The sequence below is a fragment of the Varanus komodoensis genome, unplaced genomic scaffold (assembly GCF_004798865.1).
Source record: "Varanus komodoensis strain SLA01 unplaced genomic scaffold, ASM479886v1 scaffold41, whole genome shotgun sequence".
In the NCBI taxonomy this organism is placed as follows: domain Eukaryota; kingdom Metazoa; phylum Chordata; class Lepidosauria; order Squamata; family Varanidae; genus Varanus; species Varanus komodoensis.
In genome coordinates this window covers 1,532,058-1,547,046 of record NW_025335954.1, presented here as the reverse complement: position 1 = coordinate 1,547,046, position 14,989 = coordinate 1,532,058, and the positions used below count along the sequence as shown (strand labels likewise).

Below are 14,989 nucleotides of genomic sequence, written 5' to 3'. Positions count from 1 at the left end.
TGCCAAATGGTAAAGGGAACTCTACAGCCCTGTGTGCGCTAAAATCCATATGGGCCCATGAGGATTTCTGCATTATTTGCTTTAGCATTCTGTAGTTGCATTTCTTTCTTCCTCCTTCCTTAGAATAACTCCTGTTATTCTAAACCTGCAACAGCTTCCACATGGTTGCTTCAGGTTCACACTCCTGTAGTTTTTTCAGTGGTTATTTCTCTTCAGCTGCACCTCTGTCTTGTCCCCCAACCCATCCCTAACAATTCTGAAAAAGGGTGACCAGGCGGAATGAATTGCTAAGTTACTCACCTGCCTGGAACTCATCAACCTCTTTCAAGCATGCCTTTGACAAGAAACAACCATGTCTGGTTGAAAAAGACAGAACCAGTATTAACCGCAGCAACTGGAGGGCAAGATTAGAAGTAAAAAGACTGAAAAAAATGTAGCTGACATGTTTATTTGAAAGTCTGGACCTCTATTGAAACAAATAAACACCAAATCAAATGACTGGTACCTTTAAAATGAATTAGTGCCTGATCTAAAATGAAAATAACAAGAATCAGGAGGGAAAATGGGTTTCGTAACAGAACACAGATTGCAAATATATTTTTAAAGCTCCCCAACACCAAAGGGCAGTTTCTGACAGATGTTTTGTAACACAGTTGTAAACATTCTGGGGTGAGGATAGAAGCAACTCTTTTTAAGCAGTTGGGTCAGTCTGGGAGCACTGCCACCATATTCAGTTCAGACATACCTCTTGTGAGCAAGCCTGAAGACACTTTCCTCGTGCCCAGGTGTAAGGGTTCTGACACTGTGTGGGTCTTGATTCACCCACCTTGTCCCATCTAATGTATGAGAAGGCAGAACAGCAGTAGCACCCATGCAGTCTCATTTCTACTCAGAAGGTATTGCCACTGACTCCAGTGGGGCTCAATGGTAAGTTAAATGGCGCATTGAGCTGTAGGCTGCTCGCCATAGGGTGAATCGCCAGCTTGGTTCTAGAATGAGGGCCATGATACCATCAGAAAGTGCAAACTGTAGCGTAAAGGGGGAAATTAACATGTGGATGTCCGTACTGCTTCAGGAGCTGTCTTGGCACCAGGTAGTACCACATCACTGGGTGTGTCTAGACAACTGATATGGAGCCAGGATGCACTCTGCAAACTAAAACAACGGCAAAATAGGTGAATACTAGTCTTTCCTGCAGACACCTTGTCACATGTGTAGGGAAGGTTGGCAACCCCTCTGTCAATGGGGCTCTTTATCCACTGTGGCATTAATTTTGAACTTTATGGAACTATCCATGGTCAAGAGCTCCACTGATGAAGGAGTGTCTGACTCTGAGCATGACAGCAGAAATCTTGGGATTTAAGGGGTGGGGGATGCTTTAGCAGTCAAGATGCAGCAGTTGGTTCCATCTTCAGCATCTATGGTAAGAACAACTCTGCTCAGTCTCAAGGATTCTGTGGAATCTCAATAGCCTTTCCACCCCAGCCCGGAATTATTTTGTGCAGTTTATATTGCCTATGAAAAATAAAAGGGAAGCTACTGAAAGCAGGAAGAAGCTGGAAAGTCTGAAATGGTTAAAAATGGAGCTGTGCATGCGCTGTTAAGTCACAAAGCTAAGGGAGCAATCCTATGGCCCCCAGAGAACATCTGAGGTGGGAACCAGCTCTCTGGACCTCCCCCCACCCACCACAGCTGCTCTCCAAAGTTGAGAACAGAAGCTCAGAGTGTGGAAAGGGGGTGTCCTGGTGAAGGGGGGCCAGGGAGACCGGGATAAGAGTCTAGCAAAAATGCAGGACCAGGAAGACAGGGAGGTGGCAGCTGCCCCCACAGTTCCCCTTCCCCTGCACAGGGTGAGTGAAATCTCCACCTCAGAGGTCTTAGATCGCAATAGGATTGTACCTTTAATGTAACAATTATTTGAGGGTTTAGCTAATAAATCAGATACAGTGTGTTAGTTGCCGTCTGTTGGGTGTGAGCTAAAGTAGTCAGTCGAGTTGAGACTTTGCTGTCTGTAGTATTTTAGGCAAACTCTTAAGTGCAAACCTGAAAAGGGCTCTTGTGTGTATTTATACAGCGCACAAATGTAGAAACAGGGAATAAACACCAACTCAGTGGGAACACAGGCAGCTGCACATGGGCAGCTGTGGTTGGAAGTGAGCAGGCGAGGACCTATAAAGGCCTGGAGTGAGAAAACCACCCAAAGCAGCAGCTTTTCAACTGTAGCAGCTGGCATCTTTTTAAAGCCATCCCACAGATGAAAGAAATGTTCAGGATACAGAAACTATGAGCAAAGCCTCAGCGTCAGTCTGTTCATGCCCAGAAACTTTAGTTTTGGAGCAGCTCCCTGGATCTGCCAGGACAAGAGGCAGGTGTGGAGTGGTGGCTTCAAGACTCACCTCTGTCCTTTTCACTAGTTTGTCCTGAATCGCAACCACAGGCACACAGCTTGGTCCGGGGGGTGGGGGTGGAAAATGACTAGCCAAGGACTAGCATGGTTCCCCTCCATTCTGGGGCATATCCAGGGAAGGTGAAGGCCTATCCTACTCTGTTATGGCCCTGGAATGCCTGCTTGGTTGGAGCCGCCATGGGGGCTTTTTTCCCTTGGGTGGGGAGGTTCACAGTATCCTAGACCGCTGGGGCACCTGCACTGAAGGGGTGATGGATGTCTAATAGCAGCAACTAACCATTCCACATCCCAAGCACATTCTCAAAATCAGACCACCAGGTTTCTCTGGAGGAAGCCATGGCCATTAAATTGGCTCCAGGTGCAATTCTATGCTTGCTGTGTTTAGAATAATGCCTGCTGTGGAGAATACTTGAACCCAGGTTCACCCCAAGAAGCTGACTGGTGGGAGGTTTAGAACAGATAAAAGGAAGCACTTCCTCACAGAGTGTGTAGTTAAACTATGGAACTTGCTGCCTTGGGAAGTGGTGATGGCCGCCAATCTGGATGACTTTAAAAAAAGACTGGACAGATTAATAAAGGCGGCGGCGGCCAGGAGCTATTAGCCTTGCTGGCTTTATGTCACCTCCTTCACCAGAGGTGGCATGCCAGTTGCTGAAGAGCCAGGGTAGGTGGAGGTCTTGCACCCTCCTGCTTGAGGGAACCTGTGGGCACTTGCTTTGCCACTGCGTGTATCACGCGCTGGACTAGATGGACTTTTGGTCTGATCCCGCATGGCTGCTCTTCCATTATTATGCATTGCAAACAGAAAAATCCCCCAGATAGCCATTAATGTGATTGTGCTCTTAAGCCTGAGTTGTACAAATTTATGATTAAATCTTCCCTTAGATTCCACCGTCCTGTGTTCGTGCAGCCGTTTCTGGAAAAGTAGGACTGACAGTTGGCTTAAGGGAAAGAGAATGAGGGAGGGGGAAAGGGCAAATCTGCCAACAAAATATGTGAACATGTTGGTTTTAGACTGGTTTCAATTCTAATTGATCCTGCATTTAGAATGCATGCACAAGTACCAAATGAAAGCAGAGACAGGCAGAAAACCTTAAAATGAGAAAAATCTTGCTTCACATGAATGCAAGGAACATTGCCATGCATAAGGAGAGATGAATGAAACATTTTAGAGCCGGAAGTGTGGAGGGGCAAAGAGCTGGACAAGGGAAAGATCAGGAGTCACAAGGGATTTCTCTTCAGGCAGAACACATAACTTAATTGATAAACTGTCCCGGCAAATCTATCAAGTCAGTATTCTGTCCCACTTCTACAAGGGGCCTGAACTTGCGTTCTGGCTCACCTTCCATTCACTTTTTTCCTGTTTAAATATTTCTGTGCAGCCTTTCAAAACAAAAAATATCCCAGGTGGCCTCTTGCTGGAGCCTGTGCAGAAGTTGTTCCTGCTGAACGATGCCGACTAGTGTTTCTTTCCTCTGTCGTTTTACATTTCAGAGTTCCTTCCGATTTGCATTTGCACTCACTCACTACCCAATCGTAGGGTACCCACATGTCAAGAAGGTTATTCCTTAATTCTATAATAATCTCCCTCAGTGTTGCAGGAATCTGGAGGTAGGAGGGGATGCCCAATCTTAGTGGATTCCTCAGTACCTTGACAGAAATCTGTAAGAGCACCAACCTATTTTTCTTAATTTAAAGCCTCAAAAGACCTAAAAACAAGACTGTCAGTCTAGACTACAGGTGATGGTGGCAAGTGAGTTGAAATATGGCTCACTGCCAAAGACCTGTAAAGCAATGGCAGAAAGGGGTGCTTGCCACACCCCCAGCACAAAACGTCTCCAAACCATCCACCCTGCCCCCCAGGTGGGCCGAGACCTGAAAGAACCCAGCAGGAGAAAAACAGCTTGGGTGATGAGTTGTGTGCGAGGAGGAAGACCTTGCATGGCGTAAGAGGAAGACCGCACCCTCCTTTCACGAAATGTTCTTCCCAGATGCAAACCTTCTGCTTTTTGCGGTGACCCACACCAACGAATGCCCACCTGTCCCCATTGCAAACACCCCTGTCCCCCTCAGAGTGTGTGATGATGCACACACTTTGTCAGTAGCCCTCAATGAACCTTCACAGTTGAGTTAGGTGCAACCTCTCAAGGCGCCTCCTTTCCAGACAGTGTACCAGACAACCCCGAGTAGTACCGCCGCTTTCCCCACTCCCCTTCCCCTTGTGGTCCGACTCGAGCTGCAGCTCTTGACTGCACGCTCCTATTTCGGAACCAATCCCAGTTTGGTTCTGTGCAGCACAGGAGGGCTTTCCTTTGCTCCTTTTCTTCCAAAAGTCACACTCTTCCTCCTGTGGGGCAGAGGGATTCAACTACTCATGACTGAGGCAGCATCCACGTTGTTGAGGAGGAAGAGTTCTGGGTGAGCAGTGAGTCCCAGATGATACTAGATGGGGGGAAAGAGACAAGGAGGAGGTCATTAAAAATGTTGTTTAGGAAGTAGCCAAAATCAGGTATGAGCACACGCCCAAGGTTTCCTAAGGGTGAGACCAGCCTCTACAGAGGAGCAGGCATTTCCTAGGGAAGGTAGGAACTCCACCCTCCTCCTTCCCACGTCCCACAATTTGGCCCCCAGCTAGCTCTTGCCTGTGCCAGTGCGGCCGGCACCACCACAGTCCCATCGGCAGCTGACTGAGCCAGCTTGGCTCCGGTGCCTTCCAGGTGAGTTGGGTTACAGCCCACCTGGAAAGCACCATTTATTTGGGGGTTTCTCCCCATTTATCATTGTTGCAGCAGTTGCAAAAAACAGTGGATTTTGACCATGATTTTGAGGTGTTTAGGTAAATCTCAGAGAGGTTTTATCATATGAAGCAGCAGCTATGGACGATAAATCAATAAATAAACTTCCATCATCCCCTCAGCCAGAAAACTAGGCTGGCTTGATTCAGAGTGGCACATCCTTCTTTTTACTTTTGAAATGTCTGTTTGCGTCTGCACAGGCCCTTGCTTAGCTAATTTCCACCACGCTTCCAAACAGGAACGTTCCACGAGGTTAGTCATGCTGACTCTGTTGCCACAAACTGCAGCAGTGGCAAATGCTACTATGGGACTTCACGTGTCTTTGTAGGCAGAGCTCACTTTTGCCGGGTGTGTGATCACCTAAGAGGTTTGGTGTGTGTATCTATATTTTGATTACAAAGAAGGCAGGGTGGGTGACAGGAGGTGGGGATGTGTCTCCGAGGTAAGGCCAAAGCATCAAAGGGAAAGGAGCGATAGGAGGCATGTCATTGATTACACATGAAAGGGGCATGAGCTGATAAGTCTAATCAAAGTAATACAAGGCTCAATCGCAGCACAATGGACTAATGGTCACTGCAGATGCTTAGATCACATGCTCACATGACAGGATCACATGATGAGACTTGGGCGAGAAGAAAAGCGCAGATACACACTTGTAGAAGGTCGGGTACTTCCTGACTTTCAGACTCCACTGAATCCAAAGCTCACAGTGCCCAATTAGGAAATGACCACCACCACAGCTTTGAAATCCCTCCCTGAATTATGATGAGTTTAAGATCTGCTACAGAATGTCCAGGAAGGCAGAAATGCACCATCACTGGTTTCCAAGTCTAATTTTAACAATTTTTCTTTAAGCAAGAGACTACCCTGTTTGGTTTATGCTAAAATGAAAAAGACTGTTGGAGCTGTGTGAATGACACGTAAGTGAATGAAGCCTTGATCACATGAATTGATGCTACTTGATCATATGATAAGTGCTGCTTGACTAAAAATGGAGACTGCTGGGTCTGGGACTTGTTGTAGGGTTTTGTTCCCATGTGGCTGGCAAGAGGCTGTCTCCATGCAAGGCCGGATGTTGCTCCCAGTGCCTGTGAGAGGGACGGGACTTCTTTTGTGATGGTTGCAGGGCCTTGATGATAACACTGCAGAAGTTTAAGTTGAGAACTGAAGGTGAGAATGGCATTCTGTTACTCCTTCATGCTGGGTCTCTGGCCTTCCTCACTTCTGTATGTATTGTAATTTTAAGAATGCCTGATAGACGTTTTTTACAAGAATTTCTCCTTGTTCAGAGGTTTGGAGTAAACACAATTCTTTTGCAAGCTCAACTGTATATGATGGAGCATGCGGTATACTCCAGGGGACTATTAGCTGCTAGCATGCAGACATGAGTGATGCCATGAAGCTTGCTGGTAGCAGGTGCTGTCTGTGTGTTCCCTCACAAAGCTCTACTGTGGTCTCCAGAAAATGAATGGAAGAGTTCAGGATAAGGTTAACTGCAGTGTGGAAATAATTGGCATTCATGTGAGATTTTTCAACAGGCTCTTTCCTGTGGGCCTGGATGTTGAAGATATATATGCATCTCTGGTTGAGAAAGCAGATTTTAAGGACAGAGGAAATACTGTTGCAGGCCAGCTATAAATACAGCATGTTATGACTTGGCTTTACCTATTCCATTATGAGTAACAACTGGGAGTTGGGACTCACACTCATACAAACTGGATTAGGCTTTCATTTGAAAGTGTTTTATATAAGGGAGTGCTTGGTCTGTTACTATGGCACAGCAGAGCCGGTCTCTTGCATTGCTTGGCTGTCGGGCATCACTTTGTATGAAAATTCATCCCTCTTGTCTTGGTCCTCAAAGTGTATTATACCTACTGACCCATATGGGTAAGTACTTAATGAATCTGACAAAGTGGATTCCCGCCCATGAAAGTTTATTTCACAATATTGGTGTTTGTTTAAAGGAACCCGTGGACTTTCCTCCTTCTCCATGGATAAATTTGCACAGAGCTAGAATGAGTGTCTCTGTTTTGTTCTTAGCCAGGAAGTCCTACTTCCTACCAGTTTATTTCAAGAAGTGAGTCTGCTTTACTTGGCTTGTTTTAAAGAATAGGTACAGTTTGGGTAAACCAGAAGGCTACGAGAGAAGTTTAGATTTTAGGCAGATTGAAAATAAAATCATCACACAAACAAGTGGCGGATGCTTGGGTATTAGCTTTTATAAACTCTTCATTTTCCAAAATCACTTGCTCTTCAAACATTCTCCATCCCTGACAGCCACCTCCATTCAAGGAAATAGGTGAAAGCATAACGTTCCGGGACGGGAAGCCATAAGCTCCATTCATTCAATGGAAGGGGATCTGGGAGCGTACTTCTGCTGGGCACATGACTTTTCTCTCTCGATTTAAGGTTGAAGGGGCACGTGGGATACACGGGAGAATGCACAGGGCTTCGTAGATCAGAACAGGGGTGTTTCATTGTGTTTTTAGAATGGTGGAGTGGGACCTGAGCGTAGAAACTGGGCTTTGGGGCTGAGCAAACAGATGCCTCAAAAACTAAAGAAAGTAAGGGTCACTTTACATATTATGATCTTCTTGTGCTGTATCACTGTTGTGTGTTAGAGAAATGCAAGTTTCAATGGGACTGACAACAGAGTTCTAGAGACAACAGAACAGACACAAACATTTTTTATAGGTGATTGTGTACATCTTGGGTATGTAAACTTTTCCTGCAGTGTTTTCCCAGAGTGTTTATTTGTAGGAAATTCATGGTGAATCAAGAGGTCCTAAGTTAACAGCCAAGTGCTGCTCTTTTCCTGCCAATTTGGGCAGTTTAAATGAACACACACCAGCCTAAAGCAGTTGTGAATTATTGGTGGAATTACAGCAGGAAGAACCAACCATCTGTCAGCATTCCTTCTAGGAACTCTGGCCTGGGGCCTTGAAAGGTCCATGCTGTTCTTGAGATAGGTGAGATTCACCTTGAGATAGGTGACTTTCCGAAAGAAACACCAAAGAGAGGTTGCCTACACACATTTTTCCCCTGCTAGAATAGTGAAAGGGGCATGTGCGTCACCCATTGGATCTTAATTATGTGTCTTGAGAGAAGTGCTACTCCATCTTCTACAAGCAGCACAGAAAAAAACCAGCCTAGGGTTATCCGGCAGCTAGATGAAGACGCCCACACCTGCAGAGTTCTGATTTTCTTCAATGTTATTTTGTACCTAAATAACCAGACTTTCATGAGATAGCATTAATTTTATTTTGAGATTTATTTTTAACTGTCATTAATTGAGAATTGCATTGCAAAAACCATAACAGGCAAATCTGGCTCAAAAATGTTTGAGCAGTTTAAGCAAGAAAAAACCCTATATAGAGGTATATATTCAGACTGATAGACTGTCTAATAGACTGAAGAACTGACCAAACAGATTCTTGGAAATTAAAATTCATGTTTAGCACATGTTTAAATTAATGTAGGAAGTTGAAAGTTTTTTAGGGAGAAGAAAAATTACTTACGCCTTCCACTTCCTTTAGGGCTGGCAAAGAAAGCTTGTAATAAAAGAGGGGGGAGAGAAAATTCCCATAACACATAACATATTAGAATTCAAGCTATGACTTGAAGCAACCTGCTTCTAAATGGAAGTCGACTGCAATGGAGTTGCAATCAGCATGTAATTCTTTTCCATACTATGCTAGGAATCTTTTTGCTACCTTACAGGTAGTCACTTGAAGGCCACTGACCAAGAACCTGTCGACATTTGATATATCGTGTTAGTAGGAAATTGCTGCTACAGAATGTTGTTTTAGTAAATTTTCTCCTTGAAATGTGACCACATGGAGCCTCAAGGAACAGAAACAAATATATATATATGTGTGTATATATATACATGTATATGTGTGTGTGTGTGTGTGTGTGTGTGTGTATATATATATATATATATATATATTGAACAAAGTCAATTGGCATCCTGAGATCTAATCTAAGTTGTTTCCACTTTGCCCACACCATACACTTTTTCACTTTCGTTAAATAACAGCCACTTTCTGCTCATACAAGATGAATCATAGGTCTTTGTCCACCTTTTCAGAAGGATTAACCTCTCTAGAGCATGGGTCCTCTAACTACAGCCTGTGGGCTAGATCTGGCCTGCTATGCCCATTTAATCAGCCGCCCCAGAGGTTTTGTGAGCGCGCACGCACGAGGCTTGCTTGCGTGGAGATCAGCTTGGACTTGCTTGGAGAAAACGATCTCGTCGCGAGCAAGCTGGCGCCTTGCTGTGTGCGTGCCCAGCGGCAGCTTGCTCGCAGGGAGATAGACTTGGACTCGCTTGGAGAAAACGATCTCCACTCAAGCAAGGGGCTGCCCCCCGCCCTGCCCTGCCACGCGCCCCCCAGCCCGTGCCCCCCACTGGCACCTTTCAACTGGCCCCCTGTTGGAAAAGTTTGAGGATCCCTGCTCTAGAGACTTTGGCAGTTCCTCCCTTGCTACAGATAACCATTTTCCTGCACCTGAATAAGCCATTAAGCTGCATTACTGAGTCAAAGCCTCTGTTGCTGTCCTTGTACAAGGCAGGCTGTTAAAGCTGGTGTCACAGGTTGCCCAAGGAGGAGATGGGAGGCTGCTGGGCTTTGAGCCCTTGTTCCCACAAAAACCTATGGTCCCAGGGCAAGATTAAATTGCCAGCAGAAGATATTTATTCTCCCGCCAGGGTTGCAAAATAGGAAATCATGGGCAGTATCCAAGTGTTCCACACCTTCAACTAGTTCTAGTATAGTTCTGCCAAATCCTTCAGTTGCGCAAGCACCCGAGCATTATGCTAGAAGTTATCTGATGGTCACTCTCCAAAAAGTGCAACTTTAGGTGGGTTTTCCTCTCTCACACAGCTCAGAACCTAATTCCTGCTAGCGCAGTGTCCTTTACACTAGTGGACAGACACTATATGAGTTTCGTGCAATCTATTGGGCAGTTACTTGCAGAAATCAACTTATCAAGTCTGCATATTTAGAAGGACCCAAAGCAGGCTGTCTCCTCCACTCCCCAAAGATGGAGTTCAGTAGCTGGCATGCTAGAACTTTGTCCCATGAAAATGATTTGTGGTTGGTTCAGGGGAGAAAGATGCGCATGATTTCATGTGATTCACTACCACAAGTCATTATGCCTACCAGCTCAGATGGTTTTCAAAAAAGTATTACTCCAATTCAGGAAAGATGGCTCTGTCAAAACTTATTACCCCGGTCAGCTAATTGGAACTTTTATTAAGTTCCAAAAACATTATATTTTTCAGAAGCACCTGGCCGGCCCAATTGCAAAAATGTTGCTGGTCAGGGCAAGGAACTGTTATGCTCTTCAAGTTTAACTCTATCCACCATTTCAGGCCATTATCAGTATTTATTACAGCCAGCCCACAAGTTTATTCCTATTGTCAGCTCCTCAGCAGCACAGCACCTCGTAATTTCTCTTCTGATGCAGCGAACTGAAACGTGCTGTGTACATATTTCACTGACTGCAGTCTATAAACTGCATTGCAAAGCTGCATGAAGATTTTGATGCATCCATGGAGCTCTGGGGCTGCCAGCAGGGCCTTTCTTGTCCCCTTAAGTAGCAGGGTGCCCAACATATGCGTTCTCCCTTGCTCAAATGAATGGGGGAAGAGAAAACCTTGTATGCTAGACTGGGGTAGGTATATGCTTTTTACAAAACATTTCTGTGCATATTTGAAATAAAGATACTATACCACTCAGCCAAATAAGGTAACCTTCATAAGATTAATTCAAAATAAAAAAGGAAAGAGACCCAAGTTGAAAAATGTTCAATTTTTAATTGACATTTTTGTTTATACAGACTGGTTTTTAAACTAGATAAAAATAGACATTTGTTTCACAGATTAGACAAGCAAAAATGTAGCTCAGCTGTTTCTGCACATGAATACTACATTGCTGTGATTTCCAAAATCTTGTACTGTATTCAAACAGTGTCAGACAGAAATTGACATCCCAAGAGGCAGTTTGTCTATCATCCTTCTGAGAACTTAGAAAGTTAAAGTGCATAGAAGAAAAAAGAGTGTTGCTGAAGGCTGCTGGCCATTTTACATAATGTGGATCTGCAGCAAGCCTCAATGTAAACTATTCTGCTACCAAAAACGGAAGACATCCATCCATGCACTGTATAAAGCCATTTAAGTCGCATGGCAAAGTCTATGCAGAAAATGCATTTCTTCTCAGTTTGCAAAACACCATTGTAAAATTATGTCCATTTTGAATTAGGGGATATTAAACACAGTTAGTTCTTGATACACAGAAACAGAGCAGTCAATTAGGTAGGCAGTACAAAGAGAACCGTCTGGGATACACTCGCATAAACAGTCAGTAACTTGTGGCAGCTCAACAGCAGCAAGGCTAAGGTTGCTAAGGGGGGGAAGCTCCTTCATCAAGCAGCCCCGCACAAGCCCTTCGAAGGGATGGGAGGCACAAATGCAGAAGCACCACTGAGCAGTCATCACGATGCAAGGATATGGTCAGCTCAGGCGCTCCGGAGGGCCTTCTGCACTGCCGGCAGGGGCACCTCTTCTTACGAAAAGCTACCCATAAACTAGCACCATGGGATGCCGTGCTTATGTGCTGATGGAGAGGAGTGCCCAGTTAATGCTCAATCCAGCTGCTTGAGGTAGAATGTGAGCGTTCTCTAGTTTCGTTCCACAGTGCAGAGTAATGCACTTCAGTCACCTTTATACAGCGGCTTGCAATTGTGGGGTGAGGGAAGGAATCCAGGTAAAGTCTTAAGCACACAAAGGGGATGAGCACACCTATCCTAAGTAAAGGATTCCTTTAGCAACCATTAGTGTTTTCCACAGGTGCACAACCCCAGATGAAACATTCCCACATGACTTCCAGTGCCCCGAAAAAGCTACAATACACAAAAATGGGAATGGTTTGGGGCACAATCCTATGCATGTTTAGACAGGAAAAATTTCGACAACACCCAGTATTCCCTAAGCCAACTGCGCTGGCTGGGGAATGCTGGATGCTGTAGGACTGTTTTCCTGTCTAAACCTGCATAGGCTTGTGCCCCTGATTATATCCAGTCCAGTCCACCTTAAGGGCTCCTTCCTATGTGGGTCAGCAGCTTATCGCCATGATTACCATTGCTTTAGATTACTGGTTCAATCTGGCACATACTTAAGTCCTTTTAGGTGCACCAGTTTCAACAGAACTTGCATAGGGTTAACTAGGCTGGAATGCGACTTTTGAGATTTGTTCAAACAGGACACAAGCTAACTCCGATGCAAAGTTACTGTTTAACTTGAGAAAGCTTTTCAAACTCATAAATACTTGAGGGAAAAAGTGATGATCATTTCTTTTAAAACTGGAACCAAATGCAGTTTAACACAGGGCTTGGCCAGGCTTAGAATACCCTGGCTACTCTAAGGCAAGCTCTATCAGCAGTGCTTAAAAAAGTCAGAGAAAGAAATGCTCACAAAAGATTGTGTGTTGAATAGCAATGGTGTTGGTGAACTGGGACAAAGGCCCAGTTGCATTTCCTACGTGTTTCTGTTCCAACTGCTACCCCCACAGTGACCTTAGACATGTCTTCAAGCAAGGTGGGCAACTAGTGTCACAACGTGTGTGTCAGAAGAAGAAATGGTTAAAAACTGAATCCATCAAAATCTGAATCTATCAAAATTCAGTTTCATTTGTGAGCAACAACAGAATTTAAAACAAAGGTAGTGTCATGGATTTGAAAAGATTAGTACTTTAACCCAAATTTACGTCTGGCAGGACAAGAGTGCCATTAGCGTTTTCACAAGATCAAAGTCACTTCTGAGATAAGCAACAATAGTCTCCATCAGGTATCACAATCTTCCCCAACCTGGTGACCTCCAGATGAAGCCAACCTTCCATCAGCTTAATTGTGGTTATGCCAACTGGGGATGATGGGAGTTTTAGCTCAATACATCTGGAGGGCACCAAGATGTGGAAGCCTGAAACACTGTCTGATGCAACTTCCAAGGTATCTCCAAGGGTTTCTTTCTTTTTAAAAATGGAAAGATATGTTGGGTTCCAGTGTTTTACAATGTAAATTGATACTGAACCAATCCAGCATGAGGCTGCCTCAGGCCCAGATTCCTGATCAAAAAACACCAGCTAGAAATTTGGTGATGGAATTGCCTCTACATTTCAGTGGAACATATTTTACAACGTGCCACCACATCCCGAAGTAGGCATATGCACCACCCAGGACCATACTTAGGCATCTGCCCCGGACCTTTCAGGACACACTGCAGCCTTTACAAGTTACCTCCAAATTCTGTTTAACCAAAGAAAGGCAAGTACTTCTCAAGGAACAGTATTCCTGGAGAAAAATGGGTATTTCTTTTGAAGAAAGCAGTTATTACTACTTCCAACCTGCCCAAAGCCATTTTTTCCAAGGATTTTAATACTATTGGTGGCCCACTCTTTAACACCTGTGTCTGTGACCCTCATAACAGCAAAAGTGAAGATTCACAAAACCAAGCTAACAACTATTATGGGGAATGGGGCAACAAAGAGATATACAGAAAAGGCATATTGAGAAGATAAAAGGAGCAGCCTGACTCAGTCATAACACACACCAAGTTAGCCAAGGATATGTTTTAAAATCTGTTTTTTGGAATGCATACTGTTGGAGAGCTGGGATGAAAGAAGAGAGTTTAAGGAATCACACTCAATGTAATTTCCTTCAACGGGCCTGCAAAACTTAACTTTAACTCTAATGTTCCTGACAGATGGGATTATGGGAAATATGGACACTTCTCTGCAATACAGAAGGGTTAAGTCACAAAAATGATATGTAAACACCGAACACATTATTTGTCCTTTTCTGACCATTTCTGAACATCAAAATTGCATGCTAAGCAGCATAAAAATACTTCTTTCATGCCCAGGACCAGATTAATATTTTAAATAATATCCAGATGTTCTTTTGGTCATGCAAGTCAAGAATCTTCTAATGCAGGCGGAGAAGGAAAGGGAGAGAGGAGAACCATACAATTATAGACTTCCTCTCATTATTCAATTCTCAAAGGAGATTTTGGAAGCCAGACAACATTTAGGTTGTGTTCTCCCAATACTGAGACGGATCTGGATAGTGGGGAGAGGAGTGTGAAGAATGCACATCCTAGCAACAGTTCCCCCTCAAGCAACATCTATCTTTGTACACAAACTGTTTTTACACTCTAGAGCGTTGAGAAATCTGCCTGTGGGTTCTGCGGGGACTGCAGGTCAGGGGGAAGCCTTGCCTTCAGAAAATTTCCAGTGTATACGTGGGCACATGGTACATGGACATGTCTCTATGCAACAGCAAGTGGATCTCTACTCTACCACAAAGAAGAATTAACAACCAGCCCAAGCATTCTTCTCTGCCCCTGCTCATTCCCTTGCCCAAAACGTGTACCACTTCAGGGTACTCTATGCTCACGATCTTTTGGATGGCAATCTTACAGAAGGTGGTCTGCCCACCTGACGGGTACCAGAGTAAATTGTGCTTTCTGAAGCTATTTGTGTGCCCTGCAGTGTTTGCCTAAGAAGCATTTGGTGTGGCACCTGTGAGAGTTTCTCCTTAGCAAGGAAGCCGTGTGACACAGGAAGACAGTCTCAGCGTCCCTGCCTGATACAGCCTTGAGTCAAGGTCAGAAGCCATCAGCCAGAATGCATTAATTAGTTGGGATGCTGCTTGGTTTGCCTGCCAGCATCTCCATTCAGCACTTTACCCAGATTTGGGCCGCAGAAGGAGCAGGCAGCAGGTCTGA

General features: G+C 44.6%; 1 protein-coding gene across 5 annotated transcripts in view; it reads right to left on the bottom strand.

The window, feature by feature from the left end:
• Window positions 1-432: 432 nt before the first annotated feature.
• The window catches only part of SLC11A2 (solute carrier family 11 member 2), a 71,901-nt gene continuing 57,344 nt past the window's right edge, over window positions 433-14,989 (bottom strand). For all 5 annotated transcript variants that reach the window (XM_044443301.1, XM_044443302.1, XM_044443303.1 and 2 more), the window contains one exon: window positions 433-4,849. In XM_044443301.1, coding sequence (XP_044299236.1) covers window positions 4,772-4,849 — 78 coding nt within the window. In that variant the 3' untranslated portion in view covers window positions 433-4,771. The remainder of the gene's footprint in view (window positions 4,850-14,989) is intronic.